Below are 27,322 nucleotides of genomic sequence, written 5' to 3' on the forward strand. Positions count from 1 at the left end.
GGACTTCTTAACCAACTGGCCCCAGACTGTGAGACTTGGCCCCCATCTCTCCTCCACCCGCACACTGAGCACTGGCTCCCCACAGGGCTGTGTGCTGAGCCCCCTCCTGTACTGCCTCTACACCCATGACTGCAGTCTGGCCCACAATAACAACCTCATCGTCAAATTTGCTGACGACACCACAGTGGTCGGACTCATCTCAAAGGGAGATGAGGCAGCTTACAGAGAGGAGGTCCTGAAGTTGACAGCCTGGTGTTCAGAGAACAACCTGGTACTGAACACCATGAAAACCAAAGAGATCATCATCGACTTCAGGAAGCACAGGACTGACCCAGCCCCTCGCTACATCAATGGCGAGCGTGTGGAGAGGGTCCACACCTTCAGGTTTCTTGGTGTCCTCATCTCTGCTGATCTTTCTTGGTCAGATAACATCACAGCTGTTATCAAGAAGGCTCAGCAGCGACTTCACTTCCTGAGGGTCCTCAGGAAGAACAACTTGGACTCAAACCTGCTGCTGACCTTCTACCGCTCATCCATTGAGAGCATGCTGACCTACTGTATCACAGTATGGTACGGCAGCTGCACTGAGGCAGACAGGGTCAGGCTTCAGAGGGTAGTCGAGACAGCACAAAGAATCGTTGGCTGCCCTCTCCCCTCCCTGATGGACATCTACACCTCCCGCTGCATCAGCAGAGCCAGGAACATCATCAAGGACAGCTCACACCCTGGCTTTGACCTGTTTGACCTGCTGCCCTCTGGCAGGCGCTACAGGTGCATCAAAGCCAGAACAAACAGACTCAAGAACAGTTTCTTCGCCAGAGCAATCACCATCCTGAACTCACACACTCACACACTGTAACTGTGCAACACCCACATCTCTGTGCAATATTAGATTATTCATACTGAACAATATCTAACATTCCTATATTGTGTAATATCCAGTATTCATTCACTAGTGCAATATTCATCATCTTCATTTTTATATGTATGCACTTATTTACTTTTCTTACAATGTACAGATGCACCAATGTATGTATATATTTTTATACATTCTATTTTTTGTATATTTTATACATTGTTTATTTTCTGTATATTTCTTGATTATACTAGACTATAATATTTTTTTTTTTTATTTTAGAGAATTTGATTTTCTATTGCATGGCACTGAACAGGAGTGGCCCTCCTATCTCATTGTACATCCTGTATAATGACAATAAAAGGCATTCTATTCTATTCTATTCTATTCTATTCAGTTCTCATCTGGAGTCTAATGCTTCTGTATGGAAAACAATTGCAATTTTTTTTTCTGATTAAGATTTTACATTGAAAATGTAAATGGATCATCTTAAAGATTAAGGTATATAGGTAGACAATAACTGATCCACAAACCTCTCAGACTGTTTTCATCGTTTTAGATTAAAAATGAATTTACATCCTCATTTGCATCTTTTCTGACTGGCTGTAGGACTCAGAGAGTGAATCTACCACTGTGTGTGTGTGTGTGTGTGTGTGTGTGTCAGCTTTTCCCTTAGATGTGCTTTAAGGTGTTGAATTATTTAAAATATACCTAATGTACTTTTGTGCTAGCACCATGTTGAATAAACATTGAATAAGAATATCATGAAAATAACTTTATAATGACTTTAATTTTTCATCTAATTTTTTCATCTGAGGACATGTTTACATTTGCAAGTAAACTAGAGGGTGAGACATTCAGCAAAGGCACTCACTGCGAGTGTAACAGAATTATTCATAGCAGTCTTTGTAATAAGATGTTTTGTTCTGAGGGTTTGGAGAGAATCTGGCTGTGTGTGTGGAACTGTGTTGCTCTTGTAGAAAATAAATATGTAGATGCTGATTCCAGGAATGACCGCAGAGACTCAAACCAGCAATCAACAAGTTACTTGTCAGTTGGTCAAATTGCCTGTCTTCATCTCAACCTAGTTGCACACCTGCAACGTCCAGCTGCTCACCCAAACTTAGCAAACTCCAGCGTTGATTGTAAGAGCTATGAGAGGAAAACTCCACATGTTTAGATGTTCAGGTGATGTATGTGTATGTGTAGATGTATGTGCTGACACATGTAATATCCCACTTCTGTGTATCAATAAAGTTATTGTTACGACAAAGAAAAAAACTCTTAGTCAATGAATTAATTCAGTTTAATTGATTGACAGTCTAGTACAAAAGATTACACTGTTTTTGTGTCTTTATTGGCGCAGGACCTGAAAGGAGACCATTCAAGCTGCCCCCAGCTGGTCACAATGGGGACCAAACTGCAAGTATGGAAAGCTCACTCCTTCCCACTTATATATTTGGGGTTTTAAACTTGTTTATACAGCAAAGCAAAATATAGGAATATTTGGGGGGGGGGGGGGGGGGGGGCGTATGTGTTTGTTTATATAGCATATAGGTAGCAAATAAAATTTTTAGACGTGTTCATCTTAACAGTAAAACTGCTTGTTAAAGCAGATTTCTACTTGCAATGCAATTATGTACTTTTATTTTCCAGGTCTTCAATAACCTAAAAATACACGTTATTGAGATTATTTTGTCTTATTTTCCATTTCAATGAAAATTTTACGTGTCCTCTCAGTCCTGCCGTGACCCGGATTCGAACCGGGGTTGCTGCGGCCACAACGCAGAGTACTAACCACTATACGATCACGGCGAGCTACACGGGGGATGGAGACAGTAAGAGATCAACAGATGTACTATACTCCCATAGCAGTGAACCACTGCGGTTCCGGGAAACACAAAAAAAGAAAAATATGAATTATGATTACAGATTTTATCAGTTTGCCCGAACGACCAAGCAAGTCACTTCTAAAATGGAGGCCCACTTTCTTCTTTAAAAGAGAGATATCTGCAGCCTGTTTGCTTTCCTGTTATTAAAAAGGTTAATTGCAAGCGGCTCAACTGTCTTCACGCAGCAACGTAGAGCAACACATCCGCACCTTGCGTTGTGAGCGTGGCCTACGGCTTTTAAAAAACGTATTCGCATGCTGATTGGTCAAATGTTGTGTATTCGTACGGTTTCGATACATTCTCTTCATCCATTGGGTATGACGTGGCTATCCCTCGCTTGTCATTGGTAGATTAAAAAACGCGACCGGATTTCAAACTAGATCCCCTTTCAGTGTGTTGTTGAAGGAAGCGAGTGTTAACGTTTGCTACTTAGCAAGTGTCGGGCCTAAACGGCCATTAAGAGACAGATTACATGAATTAGCTATTTTTGATCAATTTTAAAGCTATCGGATTATTTTATTTTTCTCATGGCTCAAGCGATCCATTCCGGACAGAGAGGATTTTTGGACTTCAGTCCAACGAGGAGAGACGACGCAGATAAAGAGAACGATGTTCCCGTCCTGAGTTTGATCCAGTTTTCAAAGGCTCCATTTGTAACGTTTGGATCAGTAAAGCTGGGCACCTCCAGGTCGGCTGTCCTGAGGATTGAGAACCCCACAGAGTATGCTGCAGCGGAGGTCGCTGTTGACAAGATCCCTTCAAATAAAGGCTTTTCAGTGGACTGCAGCACGTTCACCATCCAGGTATGTTTTAGCTTACACTGAACACATCAGATTCCCCCCACGTGGATATTCATATCAGTCAATACACTCTTAGATATTTCTGGATTTCTATTTTTTCCCCTCCTTGCATTTATTATAAGAGTCGGTCCTTATGTTTTGTGTTTGCCGTCTCCAGCCTGGGGGTTCATTCAGTTTGGTGGTCACCTGGACGCCAACCGAAGAAGGTGGGATCAGAGAGCTCATCATCTTCAATGCCAATGGTGTCCTCAAACACCAGGCTATTCTGCTGGGCAGAGCAGAGGCACCAAAAAAGAAAAAGGTGACTATCCTCAGCTTTACTCTGAGACTCTTATAGCTACTGTAATTTTTCCCTTTTCTTTTCACGGTGTTTTCATGAGCAGTTTTGCCAAGTGTTTAAATTGCAGTGAATACATTTCTTATAACAAAATGGACTGTTCATCAATTTGTGATGAAGCCAATATTACTTAAGAGTGAAACATTTCACTCACAAAAATTGTAATGTCCATGTAATGACAGACTCAGTAAATTTGGGAAAATTTATATCAGGATGTTCATCTGTTTTGTAACAGGATCATTAAATGTGAAAAAAGTAACAGGAAATAAAGGAGTGGGCTAACCAGTGCCTTTAATTTGAGTGTCTGGTTTTAGCATTTTTATTTTATTTTTTTGTGTTTGTTTTTTATTTTAAATGTTGACGATTGCCATGTTTGTTTGTTTGTTTGTTTGTTTTTTCATATGGTATGCTTATTGGTCTGGACCACTCCAGGTAAAATTAGGCAGTATGCGAATGAATGAATTAAAGTTCATTTGAGTCTCAGACTTAAGGCCATGTTTAGGTAAAGAATATCATATCTGATTTTATCAAATAAGAAAATGTCTTGGCTTTCTTTGTACCAACACTAAAGTATACAAATCAAGGTTTCTGATGATATTCTCCAAGTTCAGTGCAGTTGTGATGGGTGCTTTCAATAATAACTGACATGACTATTTGATTTGATTTTTTATGAGTGCAGTTGCAGCCTCAATTGGAGGGCTAATTTTCATATTTGTACTTGGCACAAAAATCAAAAATTTACATTTGCACTTGTTCTTCTTTTGTTTCAGAAGAGCTTATGGGACACGATCAAAAACAAGAGAGAGGGTGAAAAAGTGGGCAGGAAGGTAACACAGCCCCCTCTGAAGATGGCAGCCAATAAGACCTTCCAAGTGTCCCGAAAGCCGCAGTACCAACGGGACAAACCCCGCAGCCCGCTTGCTTCACTTAATGAGGGTAAAGGTGCCAGGGAGAAGTCCCTCACAAAGCACAGCCCCATCGAGGATTGCTGTCTGAAATCAGAAGAGCAGAAAACCTTAAATCTGAGCCAAGAGCAACAGTCTCTGGTCTTACCAGAAAAGGAGAACATCCATCAAATTCATAGGAGCTCCCCTCTTGTTCTTCTTGTCCCGGCTGCAAAGGTGATAGACTCTGGTAACATGTCTGCAAGCCCAGACGTCCTTGCAGGAAAACCTGAAAACAAAGATTTTACCAAAATCCTCAACAGGACACTGTCTCCAATCGGGACGCCAGACAGGTTTAAGAAGCTGATGCCTTGGATTCATTCAGAAAATCCACTTCCTGCTACTGTAAATTCTGTGGCTGCTGCTGCTGACACTGAGTTACCTAGAAGCCCGATCCCATCTTTGAAAGATGCTCTGACCCTCATCGATTCTGATCTGATCCATATTAACACCAGTCCTCGAGACAATAATTCAAGTTGTGACTTTTCAGATTCCCTGGAGTCTAACAGTGAAAAAACTGGCTGTGGACCTGACAAAGATGTCGTCAAAGGGTTAGCTGATTGCCCAGAGCTGTCAGAGTCCAGTGAGCCAAGACTTACTTTCTTTGTCAGCAAAAAAGTTCACCAAGTGAGTGAGGCTGGCTTTTCAGAGGCTGATGAAGTTACTGTAAGGATAAAAAAAGGTTCTTTCGTCACTACTACAGTGATAAAGAATAAGGCACCAGTGGAGGCAAACAGTTTGAGTGGAAGGAAAATAAAGAAGTCGCGACGAAGGCTCCTGGAGAAAACACTCGAGCTGTCTGATGGCAGCAGTCCGTGTGAGTCTGGTCCAGGAACTCCTAGCCTTCCTGTCATAGACTCGGACACAGGAGTCAGCCCGTGTGACGACAGGCCTCCGATCCCAGAGTTTATCTCCTCCAGCCTGACCCTGAGGCTTGCTGCCTCACCTGCACCCATCACCTTCCCTATCTCCTCCTCTCTACCTGTGGCTCCTTCTCACTGCTCTTTCTCAATAACTTCCTCCCCTCCTTCAGTCTCTGCACTCACTGCTTTTACCGTCACGTCTCCAACACCTGTCGGCTCATCTTCTCCTCATCACTGTGGCCTTTTGTCGAACTCTAAAGTATACGAGCAGCCCGCAACTGTTTTGACACCTCCTCATGTTCAGGAAGAGTCGTTTCCCATTCATGTGGTGGCAAAGAGTAAGAAGAGGAAGAGTGAGGAGTTTTTGAAAATTGATGGGAAGATCGAGGATGATAGGAAAGCCGAGCAGGTCAAAAGGAGCAGGGTAGTGACTGGGAAAACCGAGCCCTCCAGATCAATCCAGGAGCGGAGAGGTGGCTCACAGCGGCAGAGAGCATCAGGTGGGCCTTCTTCATGGCTGTTCATGTCTTTATTGAGATGCCGGCTACCGCTTGTGTTTCTGCTGTTTTCAATGTGCTTTATACTAACAGTTCTTTCTGTTATGTTAACATCAGAGACAAGAGGATAAAAAATAGAAGCATCTCCACAAACTGATAACTTTGAATCAGCACTTGTGCACATAACACATAATATATTCTCTTTTTGTATCACATATTTAGTAATATCACTGAGATAATAAAAGGAATGCACTGATATATCATCCAAATATTGGTATCAGCCGATAATGTTCCTGCTGACTGATATTTATGGATATCATTGGTTGATATTTATCTGTCACATCAGTTTTGCAAACTAGCTACAAAACCAGTACCAGTAAATGTTAAAATACTGCAACAGGTCAGTTCATTTAAAAAAGATTTTTTTTTTTCCCCTGAAGAATTGAAAAGATATCTTCTGTCAGCTAAATCATTATTTTAAGTGGTGGCATTGCAATCTCTACATACAAAGGTATTACACTGAATACAAAGAATTTGAATATTATTTTTTTTTTTTTTCCCCAGGCTCAGTACGCTCAATGACTGCATCATCTCTAAAGACTACGAGGTCTGCAGTTCCTGCCCAGGCTAAGCAACCAAGTTCCAAAGCCATCTCACGAGGTACACAGTGATGTGTTGATGAGTGTGGGTTAAAGTGGTACTGTTGTGCTTTACCGCACTGTTGCAATAATGAACATTCATATAAACCAGAGCCAAAGTTTCAAGTAATAAGTTGACTACTTCAGGTAAGCCAAAGGCTTGCGGCTTCAGACTGATCAGTTTACTCCCTTTGTCTTTTCTTTGACCGTGATGGAAAATGTCACAAAGGCTGAGAGGCAGGGTACACCCTGACAGGTCGCCAGTTTGTCACCGAGCTCTCACGCTCTGGGTCACTTCACTTGATTGGGAACCTCTCTAAGGGAATTGACTATTCCATCACAGCCATGGTCATCTCAGTAACACAGCCATAAGACAAATACACACTATTTTGATCTGTGAAAAGTTACTGTAGCAGAGTCCAAAAATTAAAATATGGAGCCAGAAATGAGCATAATATGTACACTTAAGGTGCATTAATGTGTAATCACAGCAAAGCTAAGACCCGAATACTGAAGGTAATAGAGTGCCAAGAGAGGAACTGTGGTATTGTATGAGGACAGACAGTGGTGAGGTGTGCAGTAGGAGTAACAGATGGATTCATGGTAGGGGTTGAATTACATCAGGGATCAGCTCTGAGCCCCTTCTTGTTTGAAATAGTGATGGACAGGCTGACCGATGATCAGGAGTCTCTGTGGACTGTGATGTTTGCAGATAACAATGTGATCTGTAGTGAGAGCAGGGAGCAGGTGAATGAGAGCCTGGAGAGGCGGAGGTATGCTCTGGAGAGAAGAGGAATGGAATTAAGAAGCAAGACAGAATACATGTGTATGAATGAAAGATGAAGTGCTGTGATGACCTCTAATGGGAGCAGCCGAAAGATCAGTAATAATTTTCTTCTGTTGTTCGCAGGTGCTCCCTCTCTAAAGACTCCCTCTATGAAGACGGCAAAAGTGGTTGCTGTAGCACAGTCGAAGCTGACCTTTATTAAGCCTGCACAAACAGGTATCTGGTGGCTGAACATTGTGAAATGAGCTTTTGAAATCTCTGTAAATGTATTTTGCTTTTATATTAAAATTCTTTTGTTTTGCCTCCGCTCTCTCGTTTCAGCTTTACCGAGACACCCGATGCCGTTTGCTGCCAAGAACATGTTTTATGACGAGAGGTGGATAGAGAAGCAGGAGAGGGGGTTCACATGGTGGATCAACTATGTCCTCACCCCGGATGACTTTAAAGTCAACACTGAAGTCGCCAAAGGTAAGCGGGCGGCAGGCTTTCACTGCTCAGACGTGAGACGGGAAGAAGATATTCTTAATAAGAGCATGAAGATATCCGACCTGTTAAACCTGGTCTCTATTTATGTGTCTCTCACGTAGTAAATGCTGTGTCCCTCACTATGGGCAGTGACGACAAGTTCAGTGTGCCCAAAGCTCCCACCAAAGAGGAGATGTCTTTCAGCACCTACACAGCCAGACGCAAGCTAAACCGCCTCCGTCGCTCCGCCTGCCAGCTGTTCACATCTGAGACCATGGTCAAGGCTATTCAGAGGCTCGAGCTGGAGGTGGAGGCCCGACGGCTGCTTGTCAGGAAAGACCGCCACCTTTGGAAGGACATAGGTAAAGATTCCTGCGTTACGAAAGCTCAGTGGTGTGAGATTCCTGTCACTGAGCCCTGTTTATTTCATCTTTCAGGTGAACGCAGAAAAGTCCTTAACTGGCTCCTCTCATACAACCCGCTGTGGTTACGGATTGGACTTGAGGTATTCTCACACATGAGCGTTTTCTTCTGCTGTTTAGCGTTTGCCTTTTCTAACAGTATTAGTTTTTATTTGACCATGAATATTGCTTATCTTCAGACGATCTATGGGGAGCTAATCTCGCTGGAGAGCAACAGCGACACCTTGGGCCTGGCTATGTTCATACTCCAGCGGCTGCTGTGGAACCCAGACATCGCTGCAGAGTTCAGACACCCCCGAGTGCCTCACCTTTACAGAGATGGTAATTTTTAAGAGGGTCAGGTTGGGGTCAGAGCTGCAAAAGAACAGGAGGTGTAGACTTTTAGTTTAATTGAATCCAGAGTAATTAAAAGGGGGGCATTGTTTGTGTTATCAGCTCAGGTTTTATTTTGTGTTTCCCACTCGAGCTGAAACACAAGTCTCCTTTGCCTTATCATCACCAGACAGAAACACTTTTATTATAGAAAATTAATAACTTGGCCATGAGTGCAACTTTAATTAACTAACTTCTTGTTATTCCTTCACTGCCTCTAACTTTTAATTTCCTTCTAACAACACAAGAGCAATTATATTTTGCACTGGAATAGACATGCTTTACATTAACAAGACAAAAAAAAAAATACAAATTTGGGAATATACCTGAGAAAACGGATAGCACAACCAACATGAATATAGACACGATGCTTTCAGCCAGTATCTCTAAAATGAGAGAATGTAGTTTTAATTAGGGAGTCAGTGTGTTCTCAAACCCCAGTGTGTGCAATCCTACTATCAAATTATGCTCTAGAACTGCCTGAAGTGTGCAGCTGCAGTGCTGTTATCAGTTAATGCGATGATTATTTGAATGGTTTATTGATTATTCAAATTAAACCTTTATTAAGATCCCATGTAGGGAATTTGGTTTCTGGATAACAGTCAAACAAATAAATACACGAGAAATGGTGACGGTAACATGTAGCACAACTTTCAAAGTAGTTCAGAGTAAATATAAAGCTATAAAAACTACATGTAGGTCTTTATTATTGGAGATAAAATATTAAGTCGTTCTGCCCTGTGAGGTTGCCACAGAATGAATGAGATCAATCTTATCCAAGTCCAAAAACAGCTGCAGGAGCAACTTGTTAAAACTGATATATCCCGTGTTTCAGTAAGGCAGCTGAAATTAGCTCTGGGGTGAATAAATGTCAAGATTTAAAAAAAAAAATCTATCAAAAGAATAATAACTGAGATAGTCCAGCCAAACAAACTAAAATACAACTGCTTACCTCCCTACCTAACAGCATATATAGGTGAAAATGAATATACATTTGTAATGATTACTTCTAATCTTTAGTAATTATTACAAATATTCAATTTAATACATATATTTTTGAAGTATTTGTATTTTGAAGTATTTTTTGGGTCCAAAACACAAAAGTAGTCAATTAACACTAATGTGAAACACCAAATTCTCACTTTTTGTGTAGCCAGAAACAAAGAATGTTTCACCTTTTTCCCACTTTGATGGAGTAACTGGTTACTTGGATGAATTATTTGGTTGACTCTGATAACCTGTCGTGAGGGTTAAAGTTCAGTGTTGATTCACTGGAGGTTCTCTGGGGTCCAAAGACATGCAATTAGTGGGGTTAGGTTAGCTGGTGATTCTAAATTGCCCATAGGTGTGAATGTGAGTGCGAATGGTTGTCACTGTGTTAGCCCTGCGAAAGACTGGTGACCTGACCAGGGTGTACCCTGGTCAGGTCACCCTATGACAGCTGGGATAGGATCCCCCCACCCCACCATGACCCTGAATTGACTAAGTGGAAGAAAATGGATGATGAAAAAGAGAGAATAAGATTTCCTTTGTGAACTGTAACTTTATTCTGCACATCATCACTGTGTGAATGCCTGTTTACCTTTCCCCGGTTAGGCCATGAGGAGGCGCTGTCCCGCTTCACTTTGAAGAAGCTTCTGCTGCTCGTGTGCTTTCTGGACAAAGCCAAAGAGTCACGGCTCATTGAACACGACCCCTGTCTGTTCTGTGTTGATGCAGAGTTCAAGGTAGGCCAGAGCCTCACTGTATCCACAACAAACACTGGGGGAGTCCCTGTTAATAAAACTGCACATTTTAATTATCTCTCCATGGAAAACACTGATAGTCCTCAGGGTTTTGTCAGTGTAATCTGTCTTTAAACACCACGATGAAAACTCTTTAAAGTACATTTATTTATATAATGCCTTTCAAGACCAACCTGAATGCCAGTTTACAAAGATGAGTCTTCAGCTGCTTCTTGAATCCGCTGAGCTCACGGGTCAGATGGACTGGAGGACAGAGAAATCCAAAGAGGGGGTGCAATGATTGGATCACAAACCCTGATCAGAGGACCTACAGTAAGAGTCCTGCTGCTGACATATGGCCATAAAAGTTTAATGCTGGTACTTCGAATTGAATTCTAAATTTAATGGGGAGTGAGCGTACACTTACTATTTATGTGTTCAGTATAAAGGTCTGACTGATCCAAATAGTTTTCACTGAGGTATGTGAAGAGTGAATTGCAGCAGTCCAGACAAGATGAAATAAAAGCATGAATAACAATTTCTGTTTGAGATTTCCATCTTTAGATCTTTTTGGATTGGGTTAACGTCTGCCGTGCCATATGCTGCTTGACTCTTTAACAGGCAAGTAAAGACCTGCTGCTGGCCTTCTCGAGGGACTTCCTGAGCGGCGAGGGGATCCTCCCGCGGCATCTCAGCTACCTCGGGTTACCCGTCTCCCACGTTCAGAGGCCTCTGGATGAGTTCAACTTTGCCGTGAAGAATTTGGCAGTTGACTTAAGATGTGGCGTTCGTCTCGTGTGAGTGAGCCGACACAAATTCTAATGCAGTGCTCTGATCCCAAATGGATATTTGCTTCTCTCAGAGGTCAGGCTCAGATAGGCAGCAGTATCCCTGATCCTCGGGGGAAGTGGGAGTTAAGGACTCTCAGACGAGAGAGTTTCAGACGGGGGATTTCCTCCCCTGGATTCTCACTGAAGGATTGTCTCTTTGACAGCCCTGACAGTGGTTCAGTTTCTCGTGTGTAAGTCTGTCAAAGGATATGATGCCATTTAATGTTACTTATTTCTCAACCTTCCTGCTAAAATAAAACATTCTCACCTTTTAAGATGGTATTTTAAAAATCTTCTGTATTTGCCCCTCAGGTGAGTGCAGCATTCAGGCCCTGTCCACATGTGTGTGGGTATTTTGGCAAGTGGAACTTTTTTGTGTGCATTTTGGCCTTTTGTCCACACTTAAGTGGCATTTTAGGTCACTGAACACAGAGCTTTTCAGGGATGTTCAGAAACTCGGTTTATGTGTGGACCGGGAGTTCGGCTCACAGCGCTAAAGGTGTGCGCCTTTCTCTCGATTTTTGACCTCAGATTTTGCGCTGTTGTAGGCTTCTGTTTGGCCAACATGTCTGTGTAGTTAGGGTTATATCGCCACCTGTTTGCTTTAGAGCGCTCTCGATGGCGTTGCTTGCGTTTTCATGTGGAAGGAGATGTTTTGTTTAGGGGGCTCACAGAAACCACATCACTAAGAGTAATGATGAAAGCTATGGATTGTCATCAGTTTTTTTAAATAAATATATGATGTTGCTTCCAGGCGTGTGATGGAGCTCCTCGCCCAGGACTGGAGTTTGTCTGTGAAGCTCCGTCTGCCGGCCATCAGCCGCCTGCAGAAGGTCCACAACGTCGACATCGCTCTGCAAGTTCTCAAAAGCAAAGGGATCGACCTCAAGGATGAACACGGTAATTCCTGAATTTCTCAACATCAGATTGAATGTCTGCTCAAGAAAATAAGACTTGTATTTGGCTGTCTAAGATATGAAGTGTTAAATATTTATTGTTTTTATATTCTAGCACTTTTTAAAATTTCATCACCTTTGGTCTTCTGACCTTTTTCTTACTAAATTTTAATCAGCTTAACAAGAAAACAGACCAAAGCAGGAGAACAAAGAGCTTGAAACATATTTAAGTGTTTTTATTTTCAGGCTCAACCACTGATTCAAGAGACATTGTGGACGGACACAGAGAAAAGACACTGAGCCTCCTGTGGAAAATCATCTTTGCATTTCATGTGTGTATGCCTCTTTTTTTTTTTTTTTTTTTTCTCCCCCCATTTGGGGAAAAGCAGTGGTTTTTATTTTTCAGCAAGTGAAAAGAGTTGATGTGTTCAGGTGGAGGTGATTCTGAATGAGGACCAGCTCAGGGAGGAGATCGGCTTTCTGAAGAGAACCCTGAGGACCAAACGGAGGCTGGCCTCTCTGAAGGCCGATCGGGGTCTTCGGCCGACGCCTGTGAAGACCAGGGTGCCGTATGAACACAGCAGCAGCAAAATGACCCTGCTCATGGACTGGGTCCGTGCTGTGTGCGACTTCTACAACCTGCAGGTGAGACTAAATAGTTTATTTTCACCTAACAAGCCAAATAATACATTTTCACATTCAGAATTGAAGGAATGTGATCAAAAATAAATGAAATTTTGGCACTGTGAACAGGCAGTGTTTTCGAGCATCGAGGAAACATTTTTATAGATATAACTAAATATTTTACTTGCGATTAATGTTGCATACTGAATAAAACATTCCCTTGAGCTTATTAAACTCTAATACAACACATTTTTGTGTATTTGAAATATTTCTGAACAGTTTTGCTGGTAGCGTATCCTCTTCACCTTTATAGTCTGTGTGGGTTCTCATCCTCAAGTGTTTTTGCATTTCTTTGCAAATAGATAAATAAATAAATTCTCCACTTGCTGGTGGTCTACTCTGGTCTGCTGGGTCTCAGTTAATTTGTAGTGCATGTCTTCTAACACCCATGCAAAGAGCACAGTCATACCAGTCGTTTGCGTGACTTAATATCTTCGTGCTTTTATTTCCAAATACACAATTAAATCAAGCGGCAGCCTCCAGGGTGAAGAGTGAAGGTGACGAAAAACATGCCAAAAACTGCAGCTCCCTGAGAGGCCTCTTGAGGGTGCTCCAACAGAGTCAATCCCCGAAAGTAGCCCATAACACTGAATTGAACTGAGTCAAACCGGTGCCTTTCAAATTAGATAAGCCAACACAAAATCAAATTCCAGAAACAGATGGATGAGGTCACTATGGCCATGTCCATCTTCCGTATACAGCCTGTTGGATACACAGGCTTTCACTCTATTGTGTCAGTTCGGAGTTTGATTTGAGATTTTTTTAATTTATTTATTTTTTTAAATTTTGAACATTGCATATATGATATTGAAAATATGACAAAACATCACTACAGCCTCACCATTAATTGGCTAAAAAGGGCTAAAATGTACTTTTTTTTTTTTTTTTTTCCTTCTATTTTAGCCCTTACGTACTGCAGCAGTCTGAAATGTCTTCAGAAATTCTAGTGGGATACAACAAATGAAGTCTCTCTCCGTCTGTGTGTGTGTGCGCAGGTGGAGAACTTCACTGTGACGTTCTCGGATGGCCGCGTCCTCTGCTACCTGATCCACCACTACCACCCGGGTCTCCTGCCAGGAGCGTCTGTCAGTCACCGCACCACTCAGACTGTCGAGTGCTCACCGAGGGGCCGGCTGGAGCTCAGCTGCTCAGCCAGCGACTCTGACAGCTCCTTTGACTCCCTGCCCACAGGCCCAAACGGTACGTCAGCTGTGTGGTGCAACCTTAGTGCAACCATCTGTCGGGGTAGGGGAGCGCTTTTTAAAAATGTTCAGTTTGGATGTTTGTACATCACACAGACATTTGTAATCTATCAGAATGTGAAAACGGGGAATATAAAACAAACTCTGAATTATTTAAAAAGAAAAAAAGAAATGTAAGAAATACAGATATTTCACAAAAATATAACAGTATGTTTTTCCAATGTGTTAATACAGTTATTACATTACAATAGTTTAGTTGTTTCTTTGTAGATTTCTGCACAGCAACTCTTGGGAAAAGGACAAAGTCTTTAAACTCAAATGCATAAAGATTTGTGCCTTTTATTATATCCTTTTTTTTTTCCATGTCTCTAAGAATAAGATTATCTTTTTTTTTTTTTTAAGTCAGCTCAGAAAAACTGTGATGCCATGTCCAAAGTTCATTTTTTTTTTTTTTTTTTTCAAGTTTACAAAATATATTGCAGAGTTGTTTCCTACATGTGCCAGCAGTGTCTGTTATTTCACCAGCAGGCCCAGCTTCACCATCGCTGGAGTTTAAAGAGCTACTGGAGAACGAGAAAAACAACTTCAGACTGGTCAACGGTGCAGTGGCTTTTCTGGGTGGTGTGCCCGCCATGATCAACCCGGCTGACATGTCTAACACAATCCCCAGTGAGAAGGTGAGACCAGATGGGAGGCGTTTCTTGGCACCTTGTTAGGAGCGCATGTCATTGTTTTGGTGTAATTCAAAACCGCTGTTTGCTACTCCAAGTCCACATTCATTGTGTTTTATATGTACTTAAATAACAAAGAGAACCTCCACATTCTTCAGTAGTCTGATTTCCCTCTCTGCTTTCCCTGCCTGCAGTCTTATAGTGCGTATGTGCAAATGTAAAAACATTAATGCAATCTAACAGAAATGTAGCTTTCTAATTCAGCGACTCTGTTAGGTTTATAAATGACTTTACAAGAGAACGATGAGTTTCTGATTTTTATACGCCCATCAAAAGACGGGACGTATTATGATCACCGATGGCAGGTGGGCAGCGTCCGCTCACTAACTCGAGCCTACGTTTACCACACGTCATGGGTAGATGGTTTATGATTGGGATTGTATATGGGATCACTGGCTTCAAGTTCAAAGGTCAAGGTTGTATGGTTAAATCTTTTTGTTAAGTTTTTAACATCCACTTTATATCTGAGAACAGGGTTAAAACAGTGTGATGGGTGTATTTTGTCCCACTAGGTGGTGCTCTTGTTTGGATATATTTTTTCCCCATGCGAGCACAAACATCTTGTTTTCTAGGATCGAGAATTTTTGTTTTTTTGTGAATTTTTTTTTGTAATTATTTTATTAAATACTGAAAGTTATTCAGTCTACAGGAGTTTAGTTTTGTTTTCAACACTAATTTCTCTTAATTCTAGGTTATTTGTTTATCTATAATAGATCACAAGAGATCATTTTAACTGATTTCCAGGTTGTGATGTCCTACCTGTCCTTCCTGTGCGCTCGTCTGTTGGACCTGCGGAATGAAACCAGAGCGGCGCGGGTCATACAGGGCGCCTGGAGGAAATACAGGCTCAAGAAAGATCTCGAGCTCTACAAGGTTGGTGGTTTTTATTTAGTAATCAGATTAAATTAAATGCATATTTATGTCACATGTGAATGAGACCCGTTAGCCTTGTATGTCTGATATGAGCATTAATAACTACAGTAACTACAGGTGTCAGGTGTGTAGGTGTCAGCGTGTGATGCTTTTTTTTTCTCATTTTAATTTTGATTTATTGATATTTTTGCTGATTATGTTCCAAAGAAAGTGAATACTGGACTAAGATTTATGAAGTAGACAGAAACATGACTACAAAGTAATGCTCTTGGCTTCAGGTTAAATGCAAAAGAATCACTTTAACATTTATTTTGTCCTTCACTAGCTAATCGCCCCCCAAAAAAACCAACTCAATTAAAATGTGTTGTTGTACTTGTACTTCAGCTTGGTTGCACTATTACTGAAGGTAGTGAGAACAGACAAGCACTGAAGGAAGATTTTTTTAAAAAATGTTTGTTTTTTTTCAGCAATATGGATGTTTGTCGTTATTTTCAGGAAAGAAACATGGCTGCCATGAAAATCCAAGGACTGGTAAGGAGTTTTCTCCAGAAGTGCAGAGCTGAGAGGCAGAATCAGGCTGCTGTCGTCATCCAGAGCTTGTGGAGAGGTTACGTAGCCCACAAAAGGCTGAGACTTAGAAAAGAGGCTCATCTTCGGGCTGTGCAGCACGAAGCAGCAACCCTCATCCAGGTGTGTGTGTGTGTGTGTGTGTGTGTGTGTGTGTGTGTGTGTGTGTGTGTGTGTGTGTGTGTGTGAGTGTGTGTGTGTCTATTAGATACCTGAGGAAGAGAAGAGCTGTTTAATAAAGTTTAAATTTGGCTTTTTGAATTGGTAGCTAGACTTTGGCTGATAAAATAATCCCATAGCAGATGCTATCAGATTTAACCCTGGTTGTGAATCACTCTGTTTGAGGACATTTGGATATTCATGGTCATCCAATAACGTGCTGTCTTGTCAACATTGTGATTTAGCTTTTTTTTTTTTTCTTTTTTTGGGGACAGTTTCACTGTGTTTTGTTACAGCAAGGACAAATCCTGCATAATGGAGCTACCATGTGTTTATTGTTCTTTGAATAAATGGTTCTTATCTTGTCTGTGCAGGCTCAGTGGAGGATGTTTTCAACCATGAGGGCTTACCAGCGCCTCAGATATTATACTATTGTTGTCCAAGCACAATGGCGAATGAGGAGGGCAGCCTCTGCTTATGGAAAAATCTACTGGGCAGCAACAGTCATTCAGAAGTATTCACGAGCATGGGTCTTTTCAAGAAGAGATCGGGCACATTATCTCTTACTTAGGACTGCTGTGGTAACAATGCAAAGAGGCTACAGAAGATGGAAAGCTCAGAAGATACAAAAGGAAACCCGCGCGGCCGAAGTGATACAAGCTGCATTTAAGAAGTGGTGCTGGAAAAAAATGGAAAGATCCGCTGCTGCTGTCAGAATTCAGTCCTGGTACAGAATGCAAATGTGTCTCCGTCAGTACAGAAAGATCAGGGGAAGTGCTGTGCTCATTCAAGCCCAGTACAGAGGCCATGCACAGAGGCGCCGCTTTCACGTGTTGAAACTGCAGCACCACTGTGCTGTTGTCATCCAGAGTGCCTTCAGAGGGCATGTTGTCAGAAAGGAGGTGGCAGAGATGAGCTGCGCTGCAGTCGTAATCCAGCGCTGGTTCAGAGCCTCCCGCACAAGAGACATAGAAAGGAAAAAGTTTGTCAGGATGAAATGTGCTGCTGTTACCATACAGGCAGCTTATCGTGGGAAAGCTGCCCGAGAGTGTCTGAAAAAACAGCACAGGGCAGCAGCTGTGATCCAGGCGACTTTTAGGAAGTACACTGCCCAAAGGCGCTACTTGCGCTTGAAAAGAGCTACAGTTAAGATGCAGCAAAAGTATAGAGCAACAGTTTTGACTCACAAGACAAGGAATGAATATAATGCTCTTAGGGCTGCTGTGCTCACTGTACAAGCTAACTGGAGAGGTAGAGTGGACAGGAAGAGGATAGAAAAGTGGCACCAGTGTGCATCTCTTATACAGGCCTATTATCGTCGGCACAAAGTGCAAGCAGAGTACAGATCCAAGAAGTCAGCAGCTGTGGTTATACAGAACCATTACAGAGCTTTTTTGGCTGGAAGGAAGATGAGGAAAGCATACCTAGAGAAGAAAGCAGCATGTGTTACTCTCCAAGCTGCATTCAGAGGCATGAGGGTTAGGGGAGAGCTGAAGAAAAGGCACCAGGCAGCGACTGTCCTTCAGGCTTCAGCCAGAATGTTTTTATGTAGGAAGCGTTATTTCCTCCTTCAGGGTGCAGCAGTTGACATCCAACGCCGATACAGAGCTCTTCTGCTGTGCAGGGTGCAGCAAAATGAATTCAGAAAACTAAAGCAGGCCACCATAAAGATACAAGCTGTCTTTCGGGGGTTTAGAGTAAGGCAGGATCTAAAGAAGAAACACAATGCAGCCAAAACAATCCAAGCACAGTTCAGGATGTACAGAACCCGTATGGCTTACCTTGCCATCAAGTGTGCTGCCATCATTATTCAGGAAAGGTACAGGGCCAAAAGGCTCAGGGAGCAACAGATGCAGCGATATAAATGTGCAGCTGTAGTAATCCAAGCAGCATACCGTGGCCACAGGGCCAGGAGGAAGATTGCTGAAATGCACCGAGCTGCTACAGTCATCCAGAGAAAGCTTTTGGCCATCCGAGATAGAAAGCAGTTCCTAGCTGTCAGGGAGGCAGTTTTGGCCTGTCAGAAGAGGTACAGAGCAGTGACCCTGGCAAGAAAAGTGCACCTGGATTATCTGTCAAAGCTAAGGGCAGTTGTTTGTCTGCAGGCAGCCTACAGAGGTTATGTAGTTCGAAAGCAGCTGCATATCAAGCATGTGGCAGCTATAAAGATTCAGTCTCACTTTAGAATGTACCAACAGAGAACCAGTTACAAGAGGCTCCGCTGGGCCTCAATTGTATTGCAAGCACGTTACAGAGCTAACAAAACAATGAGAGCAGAGGTGCACGCCCTGAGTGTTAAGAAAAATGCAGCTGTTGTCTTACAAGCTGCCTTCCGTGGGATGAAATCCAGACAAATGATCAGAGAAAGGCATCAAGCTGCCAGTGTTATCCAGAGAGCTTACAGAGCCCACTGTGAACGCAGGGAGTATCTGACTCTGAAATCTTCTGTGCTGACCCTTCAGAGAAGATATCGAGCCTCTGTAGCAGCAAAGGAACAAACACAAAGATATCAAAAACTGCGCAGAGCTGCTGTTGTCCTTCAGGCAGCATACAGAGGGCAGCAGGTCAGAAAGGAAGTTATTCGTTGGCATCGGGCTGCTACTGTGATCCAGTCCGCTTTCAGAAAGCTCAGAGAAAAAGCCAAATTCCAGGCCATGCGTCTGTCTGCCATTATCATCCAGAGACGCTATCGGGCTGCTGTTCTTCAGAGGAGAGAAAGGGGAAAGTTCCTGAAAATGAGACATTCTGCTGTCGTCCTTCAAGCAGCTTTCAGAGGTCGTCGTGTCAGGACTGCCATTGCCATGATGCACAGGGCAGCCACTGTCTTTCAGGCAAACTACAGGAGACATCAACAACAATCAGCATTCAGGAGACAGCGGTGGGCAGCCTGTGTCTTACAGCAGAGGTTCAGAGCTCAAAGAACCAGAAACTTGGAGGTAAAACATTATCAGGAGGTTAGAAACGCTGCCATCGTTCTACAAGCTGCCTTCCGTGGAATGAAATCCAGACAAATGATCAGAGAAAGGCATCAAGCTGCCAGTGTTATCCAGAGAGCTTACAGAGCCCACTGTGAACGCAGGGAGTATCTGACTCTGAAATCTTCTGTGCTGACCCTTCAGAGAAGATATCGAGCCTCTGTAGCAGCAAAGGAACAAACACAAAACTATCAAAAACTGCGCAGAGCTGCTGTTGTCCTTCAGGCAGCATACAGAGGGCAGCAGGTCAGAAAGGAAGTTATTCGTTGGCATTGGGCTGCTACTGTGATCCAGTCTGCTTTCAGAAAGCACAGAGAAAAAGCCAAATTCCAGGCCATGCGTCTGTCTGCCATTATCATCCAGAGACGCTATCGGGCTGCTGTTCTTCAGAGGAGAGAAAGGGGAAAGTTCCTGAAAATGAGACATTCTGCTGTCGTCCTTCAAGCAGCTTTCAGAGGCTGGCGTGTCAGGACTGACATTGCCATGATGCACAGGGCAGCCACTGTCTTTCAGGCAAACTTCAGGAGACATCAACAACAATCAGCGTTCAGGAGACAGCGGTGGGCAGCCTGTGTCTTACAGCAGAGGTTCAGAGCTCAAAGAACCAGAAACTTGGAGGTAAAACATTACCAAGAGGTTAAAAACGCTGCCATCGTTCTACAAGCTGCCTTCCGTGGAATGAAATCCAGACAAATGATCAGAGAAAGGCATCAAGCTGCCAGTGTTATCCAGAGAGCTTACAGAGCCCACTGTGAATGCAGGGAGTATCTGACTCTGAAATCTTCTGTGCTGACCCTTCAGAGAAGATATCGAGCCTCTGTAGCAGCAAAGGAACAAACACAAAGATATCAAAAACTGCGCAGAGCTGCTGTTGTCCTTCAGGCAGCATACAGAGGGCAGCAGGTCAGAAAGGAAGTTATTCGTTGGCATTGGGCTGCTACTGTGATCCAGTCCGCTTTCAGAAAGCACAGAGAAGAAGCCAAATTCCAGGCCATGCGTCTGTCTGCCATTATCATCCAGAGACGCTATCGGGCTGCTGTTCTTCAGAGGAGAGAAAGGGGAAAGTTCCTGAAAATGAGACATTCTGCTGTCGTCCTTCAAGCAGCTTCCAGAGGCTGGCGTGTCAGGACTGCCATTGCCATGATGCACAGGGCAGCCACTGTCTGTCAGGCAAACTTCAGGAGACATCAACAACAATCAGCATTCAGGAGACAACGGTGGGCAGCCTGTGTCTTACAGCAGAGGTTCAGAGCTCAAAGAACCAGAAATTTTGAGTTAAAAAATTATCAGGAGGTTAGAAATGCTGCCATTATTCTACAAGCTGCCTTCCGTGGAATGAAATCCAGACAAATGATCAAAGACAGGCATCAAGCTGCCAGTGTAATCCAGAGAGCTTACAGAGCCCACTGTGAATGCAGGGAGTATCTGACTCTGAAATCCTCTGTGCTGACTCTTCAGAGAAGATATCGAGCCTCTGTAGCAGCAAAGGAACAAACACAAAGATATCAAAAACTGCGCAGAGCTGCTGTTGTCCTTCAGGCAGCATACAGAGGTCATCGTGTCAGGACTGCCATTGCCATGATGCACAGGGCAGCTACTGTCTTTCAGGCAAACTTCAGGAGACATCAACAACAATCAGCATTCAGGAGACAACGGTGGGCAGCCTGTGTCTTACAGCAGAGGTTCAGAGCTCAAAAAACCAGAAACTTGGAGGTAAAACATTACCAAGAGGTTAAAAACGCTGCCATCGTTCTACAAGCTGCCTTCCGTGGAATGAAATCCAGACAAATGATCAGAGAAAGGCATCAAGCTGCCAGTGTTATCCAGAGAGCTTACAGAGCCCACTGTGAATGCAGGGAGTATCTGACTCTGAAATCCTCTGTGCTGACTCTTCAGAGAAAATATCGAGCCTCTGTAGCAGCAAAGGAACAAACACAAAACTATCAAAAACTGCGCAGAGCTGCTGTTGTCCTTCAGGCAGCATACAGAGGGCAGCAGGTCAGAAAGGAAGTTATTCGTTGGCATCAGGCTGCTACTGTGATCCAGTCTGCTTTCAGAAAGCTCAGAGAAGAAGCCAAATTCCAGGCCATGCGTCTGTCTGCCATTATCATCCAGAGATGCTATCGGGCTGCTGTTCTTCAAAGGAGAGAAAGGGAAGAGTTCCTGAAAATGAGACATTCTGCTGTCGTCCTTCAAGCAGCTTTCAGAGGCTGGCACACCAGGAGGGACATTAGCCAACAAAACCACGCTGCTGTTGTGATCCAGTCGTGCTGGAGAGGCTTGGTGGAGCGGCGTCTCTTCCAAAGAAAGAAAGATGCAGCCGTGAAACTGCAGCAGAGGATTCGGGCCGTGCAGGTCGGCAGGAAGGAGAGGAACAAATACAGCCAAGTGAGGCGAGCTGCCATCACGCTTCAGAAACACTGGCGAGCCTGGATTGTGAGACAGCAGGTAAAGTTTGTTTGCAGTCGGTAACCTTGTACAAAATTAAACAGGATGTGCTTGCAGTACTGTAATTAAGAGAAACTACAGCTTATTTGGAAGAAGACTGTGTTCAAATGTGATTTGTAGCGGACAATCTAAAAAAAGTGCTGAACAAAAAAAATTGCAGGTTACATGTAAGCCAATGTTTTTCAGGCACTAGAGGCAGCCCGGGCAGAAAGAAGGCTGCGTTTTACATCAGCTGTGTTTCATCATCTCAGTGCCATAAAGATCCAGCGAGCACTCAGAGCTCACTGGGCGTTGGAGTCGGCTAAAAGACAGATCCATTCTGTCATCACCATACAGGTACAGTGAAGAAAAACCCACAATACCACATCTAGTGAAGACTACAACAGTTTTTATAAATGACCCCTTTGCTTTTCTTAGCGACTGGTGAGAGCGAAGCAGCAGAGGAGACGTTATCTGGAGGACAGGCTGAAGGTGGTTACAGCCCAGAGAGCAGTCAGGCGCTGGCTAGCCCTCCGCCACAAGGCTGCATCTGTCATCCAGCAGGCTGCCCGGAAATTCCTTCTCCTCAGGCGCCAGAAGAGGGTGCAACGGGGTATTTTCAAGGCCCAGGTACAACAGTCACTGCCGAGTGTGGTACACATGATAGCTGTAATTCTAATGGTAAGGTTCACAGATTTCCAGGTGGATCTTAAATCTATATTTAAAGTGTGGAAAAGTGTCCAAAGTCCATGTGAAGTTCAGTCACCTGAACAAGTCTTTAAAGATTTGCTAAATCTCTGCTTTTTACAGGATTGCATCCAATCTCATTGTACATAATGACAATAAAGGCATTCTATTCTATCTGTGAAACACTGTCAGAAGGATACACAAAGAAAGGACACACTTTAAAAAGTGCAATCTTTTACTGACTGTGGAAGAATTGGACACATTTTCACTGCGAGTTCCACTGACCGTAAATTTGGAAGAGTTTAAACATTATGGACTGTTGTTTTTGTGAACTTATCCTTTAATGGGGAAAAGTAAAGCAGCAGTTGTTTGCTTTCTAATCTCTACATTGATATGATATTGTCCACCAATGTCATTTTTGATCATTTCTGTCATTGTGCTGTTACAACCTTCAAAGTAGGACAATAACAGCCTCGCTGGGATCACAAGGTGTGATGCTAATAGGCCGTAATTACTGTAATTTTGCTGTTAATGTTGAATACTGGCAGCACGGTGGTGTGGTGGCTAGCACTGCGCCTCACAGCAAGAAGGTCTGGGTTTGATTCCACCTTGGCCCAAGACTTTCTATGTGGAGTTCGGATGTTCTCCCTGTGTCTGAGTGGGTTTGCTCCCACAGTCCAAAGACATACAGTTACTGGGGTTAGACCCTGAACAGGATAAGCGGACGAGAATGGATGGATGGATGGATGGATGGATGGATGGATGGATGGATGGATGGATGTTGAATACAGAGACTACTATGACGTGGATGACTGAGAACCTACACAGACAATACTGTTGTAGCCTGGGCGGCTTAGTGGTGAAGCCGGCGACCACATACACACGCCGCATTGCAGTGCGGGCGGCGCGGGTTCGTGTCCCGGCCCGTCGCCGATTTGCCCGTGTGTCTTCCCCTGTATCTTTCCCCCATTTCCTGTCTCTCTCCACTGTCACGAAAAGCCGCTGTGGCCAAAAAAAATGCAAAAAAAAAAAAAAAAAATACTGTTGTAACCATAATTTATAATAGCGAGATGTTTGCTTAGAATTGATGGCAGTTAAATAAGTTCATACACCCCCCCCCTCCCCAGGCTCTGTGGAGAGGACACCGCTCCCGCACACTGAATGACAATCCCAAGGTTGTCAAGCTGAGGCATCGCTTACGCCAGATCACTGCCGGTGTCCGAGAGGAAGACAAACTGTGCAACAAGACTTCATCGGCGTTGGACTACCTCCTTCGTTACAAACACTTTTCCTACATTCTGGAGGCCTTGAAGAACCTGGGTAAGACTTTGCACTGTTTACTCATTTCCTTCATACTGAGTACAGAAATGGTTTTAAAAAGCCTTTCCCCTGCGGGTTATCCTGCTGCTTTGCATGTGCCAAGTTGTGCAACACTAAACACCTTGATTAAAACAGAGTGCTGACCAATCAATATTCCTGGCTCACCCCGCTGCAGCACTGAACAAATATCAAGCTTATTCATGTTATGGAGACAGTAAGCCAAAAGAAATGATAAATGCTTACTTGTTATTATAACCCCCCCCCCCCCCCAAAAAAAAAAAAAAAAAGGTGGGTAACTGTGTAAAATTAAATTAAGAGGATCCTGGGTTTGAACTGGAGAAGAGCCCTTTTGTGCAGAGTTAGCATGTGCTCCCTGTGGTTGCACAGCTTTTACTTCCAGGAGCTTTGGTTTAACTCACTATGGAGAAATAGGCTGGGTTAATGCTGCTTATCTTTGACCAGGACACGTTCACCCATTCCTGGCGTGGGGGGTCAAGGTGTATGTGGTCACAATCATTGGTGACTTTGGAAAAATGCCAAGCTCTCTGTTGTTTGTGGTTGTGTGCTCTAATTAAAAAAGGTTAAGTCATGTTCCCAAATTTTAGTCTATATGTAGTCTACAGTGTGTGAACCAAAATGTATAATTCTGATTCTGAGTGCATCTCACGATTTTCCCTGGCACCGACTGAGGACTCATTGTGTGTTTGCATGTTGCACGCGTGCACAGAAACCACCACCAGGCTGTCCCCAGAGTGCTGCGAGCGGCTGGTGGAGAGCGGAGCCACCAACGTCATCTTCACACTAATCCGCTGCTGTAACAGGAGTGTCCCCTGCATGGATGTCATCACCTTCTCCATCCAGATCCTCCTCAACCTTTCCAAGGTACTACAGACAGAAAGCAGCGCAGTCTATTTAATGCTGTCTCTTGAAGTAATCTAGTACTCAAGGTCTAAAACATAAAGGTGAATTAGTTAACATACAGTGTTTTCACATTAAAGCTGCTCTTTGATCTCAAAGGTGGACAGCTTTTTTTAAGCCCCACCATCACATTAAGTTGCTTTAACAGTCTGAACACACAATAAATGGGGAAAATTTATTAATTTATTTTATCATATTTTGGTTAACTGCACCCTTAAATTCTGAGTTCCAGCATATTTAAGAATGATACGGCAGAATGACCATGTCTACATGTTAAAAGATAACGGCTGGGCTGTGATTTCAGCTACTTTTACATGTGAAATGATGACTGAGGAAAAAGTTAGAAGCAACAAAGTCTCTGTGCACACTCACCAAATGACCAGAGGTGAGACAGAGCACAAACAAGAGAGCTGCTCCTGTTCAAGAAGAGCACAATATAATTTTGAAGTAATCGGAGAAATCTATAATCAAAGTTGCTAATGGCTCAATAGGATGGCAATTTTATTGCAACTGGTAAAAATCAGTGGTTGGTCGGTAACGTATTGAATTTTTTCACATGCAGCAACAGATATTAGACATAGCGGCTAGGGATGTCACTATAGCAGAAATGTAGTAGTTGCTACCAATACCATTAGAATTGCACAATTCTTGATGCCCAATTCGGTACAAAAACATAAAATCATCCCACATACTTAAACATAAACTGCTTAATTAAAATCATTTTAAAACAGGTCTCCAAACTGAAGTAGTGCCAACTGCTGTCTACTGAAGGCAGCACACTGACTCTTCAGATAATCTAGTTATAATATCTAATACAGAGGTGATGACAGAGATCATCACAGATTCCTCAAAACTCAGCATGATTGTGGCTTTATCAGCTTTGCTTAAGACCATCATAACAGGCAAGGCTTGAGGGGATGTTGTTCATTTTGCAAGTTTTTATCCATCTCAACCATGTTCCAAGGTCGTTCATCAAAAAGTGGTTGCAGGACTAACCTTGTCTTCCCTCTCTCAGTTCCACAAGACCATCGAGGCGGTGTATTCAGTGGAAAACTCTGTGGAGACACTACTGGATCTGCTGCAGAGATACCGCGAGAAGGCAGGGGATAAAGTGGCTGAAAAAGGAGGAAGCATCTTCACCAAGGCCTGTTTCCTTCTCGCTCTCCTGCTGCAGGACAAGCACCGCACTGAGGTCCCATAGATACTGTACCATAAATACCGATATAAAAGTATATTTTTCCACAAGATAAAATGCTAACTTTATTTTCTTTAGGAGGTCAAGAAGCTGCCCAAGGTCTTGGATAGGATCCACAGTATTTACCGCCTCACTGTTCGCAAACACAAGATGGACACAGAAAGAACAATTATCAAGCAGAAAATGAACGCGTCAGTCAATGGGAGCTTCTTCGTTCCAGCGACGCCTCGTAAATCCCGCGCTGCACCAAAGTATGGCTATTACTGAGTTAAAGTATGCTGATGGTATGCTGTGTGCTTGCAGAGGTAACAAAGTGTTTTGTTTTTTTTTCCCTTTCAGGTTTGCACCAGATTGGGTTCTCAGAAGAGACAAACTCAAAGACATTGTGGACCCTCTCAGAGCCATTCAGATGGTGGCAAACACACTGTCCATTGTGTTGTAAATAGACATGCTGTTATATATATTTCTAAGTCAATTAGCTTTTTTTTTTTTTTTTTTTTTTAAGCATAAAAAATGTTAATTTTTTTAAAATAAAATTGATCTATTTTAAATGTGTTAACATGTTTCTTTTGTGGATCTACTTGCAGTCAGAAGTGATGCAAGTTTAACCTTTAATAACACATCACAGGTCACCATTTGCTCCCAAATTGCAGCTCTTTATTAAAACCCTTTTGATGTAATGCTTGCCTGTGAAAATATACACAGTACTGATTTTTAGCAGGTAATAGCTACAATATTCTTTTTTTTATTTAGCATTTTTAGCATCATAGAGCTGAACCTGATGAAATCATGATCAGCGAGCCACTTTAGTCTGTTTGAAAAAGTTTTGTGGAGATTGTAAAAGAGCAGTCACAGACAGTACAAAAGATGGACCTCTATCTTTTATATTGTCTATATTAGCAGGAGGCTATTTTTAATCTTTAACAGGTAGGGGACTGGCCAGTGGTGGCCAGGGAAGGCCTCCAGCACCAGAATATGTTACTATATATAAATTTAACAGTGCATTAAAGAGGGAAGCTTTTATTTTAGCCATTAACGTCAGTTCAGTAGAGCCTGTAAAAACAGTTGAACTGTGTTTTCTGTAATTTTGGAGGAATTTGGTCAAATCTGAAAAAAGACTAGAGGATGGAGGCTGGGAATGACATGACAATGGCAGCTGCAGGAAGTTTTTACTTGAATATCGTTTTTAAAAATAGAAACAAAATGGCCTCAGTGGTGGTGACCACCTTTTGTTACATGGTGTATGACTGGTGAGAGTGTG

At 42.9% G+C, this 27,322-nt stretch overlaps 1 protein-coding gene and 1 non-coding gene across 3 annotated transcripts; one reads left to right on the top strand and one right to left on the bottom strand.

The window, feature by feature from the left end:
• Positions 1 to 2,599: 2,599 nt before the first annotated feature.
• trnah-gug (transfer RNA histidin (anticodon GUG)) lies at positions 2,600 to 2,671 on the bottom strand. The gene has a single exon. It is a non-coding gene; the product is annotated as a tRNA-His (tRNA).
• A 449-nt stretch (positions 2,672 to 3,120) lies between these two features.
• aspm (assembly factor for spindle microtubules) lies at positions 3,121 to 26,542 on the top strand. Of its 2 annotated transcripts, none has more exons than XM_030728192.1 (26): positions 3,121 to 3,551; positions 3,706 to 3,849; positions 4,656 to 6,192; positions 6,754 to 6,849; positions 7,738 to 7,830; positions 7,936 to 8,082; positions 8,202 to 8,441; positions 8,517 to 8,584; positions 8,681 to 8,822; positions 10,470 to 10,600; positions 11,219 to 11,394; positions 12,182 to 12,327; positions 12,570 to 12,655; positions 12,756 to 12,968; positions 14,003 to 14,207; positions 14,735 to 14,886; positions 15,685 to 15,813; positions 16,309 to 16,503; positions 16,914 to 21,962; positions 22,149 to 22,298; positions 22,380 to 22,571; positions 23,756 to 23,948; positions 24,676 to 24,830; positions 25,882 to 26,058; positions 26,140 to 26,312; positions 26,401 to 26,542. In XM_030728192.1, exons 1-26 carry the CDS (start codon positions 3,276 to 3,278, stop codon positions 26,501 to 26,503), a joined length of 10,368 nt encoding a protein of 3,455 aa, XP_030584052.1. In that variant the 5' UTR covers positions 3,121 to 3,275; the 3' UTR covers positions 26,504 to 26,542. The 2 variants fall into 2 exon arrangements, with proteins under 2 accessions (XP_030584052.1, XP_030584053.1); XM_030728193.1 differs by having other exon boundaries at positions 14,738 to 14,886.
• The last annotated feature ends 780 nt before the right edge of the window (positions 26,543 to 27,322 follow it).

The sequence above is a fragment of the Archocentrus centrarchus genome, chromosome 4, assembly GCF_007364275.1.
Source record: "Archocentrus centrarchus isolate MPI-CPG fArcCen1 chromosome 4, fArcCen1, whole genome shotgun sequence".
NCBI lineage: Eukaryota > Metazoa > Chordata > Actinopteri > Cichliformes > Cichlidae > Archocentrus > Archocentrus centrarchus.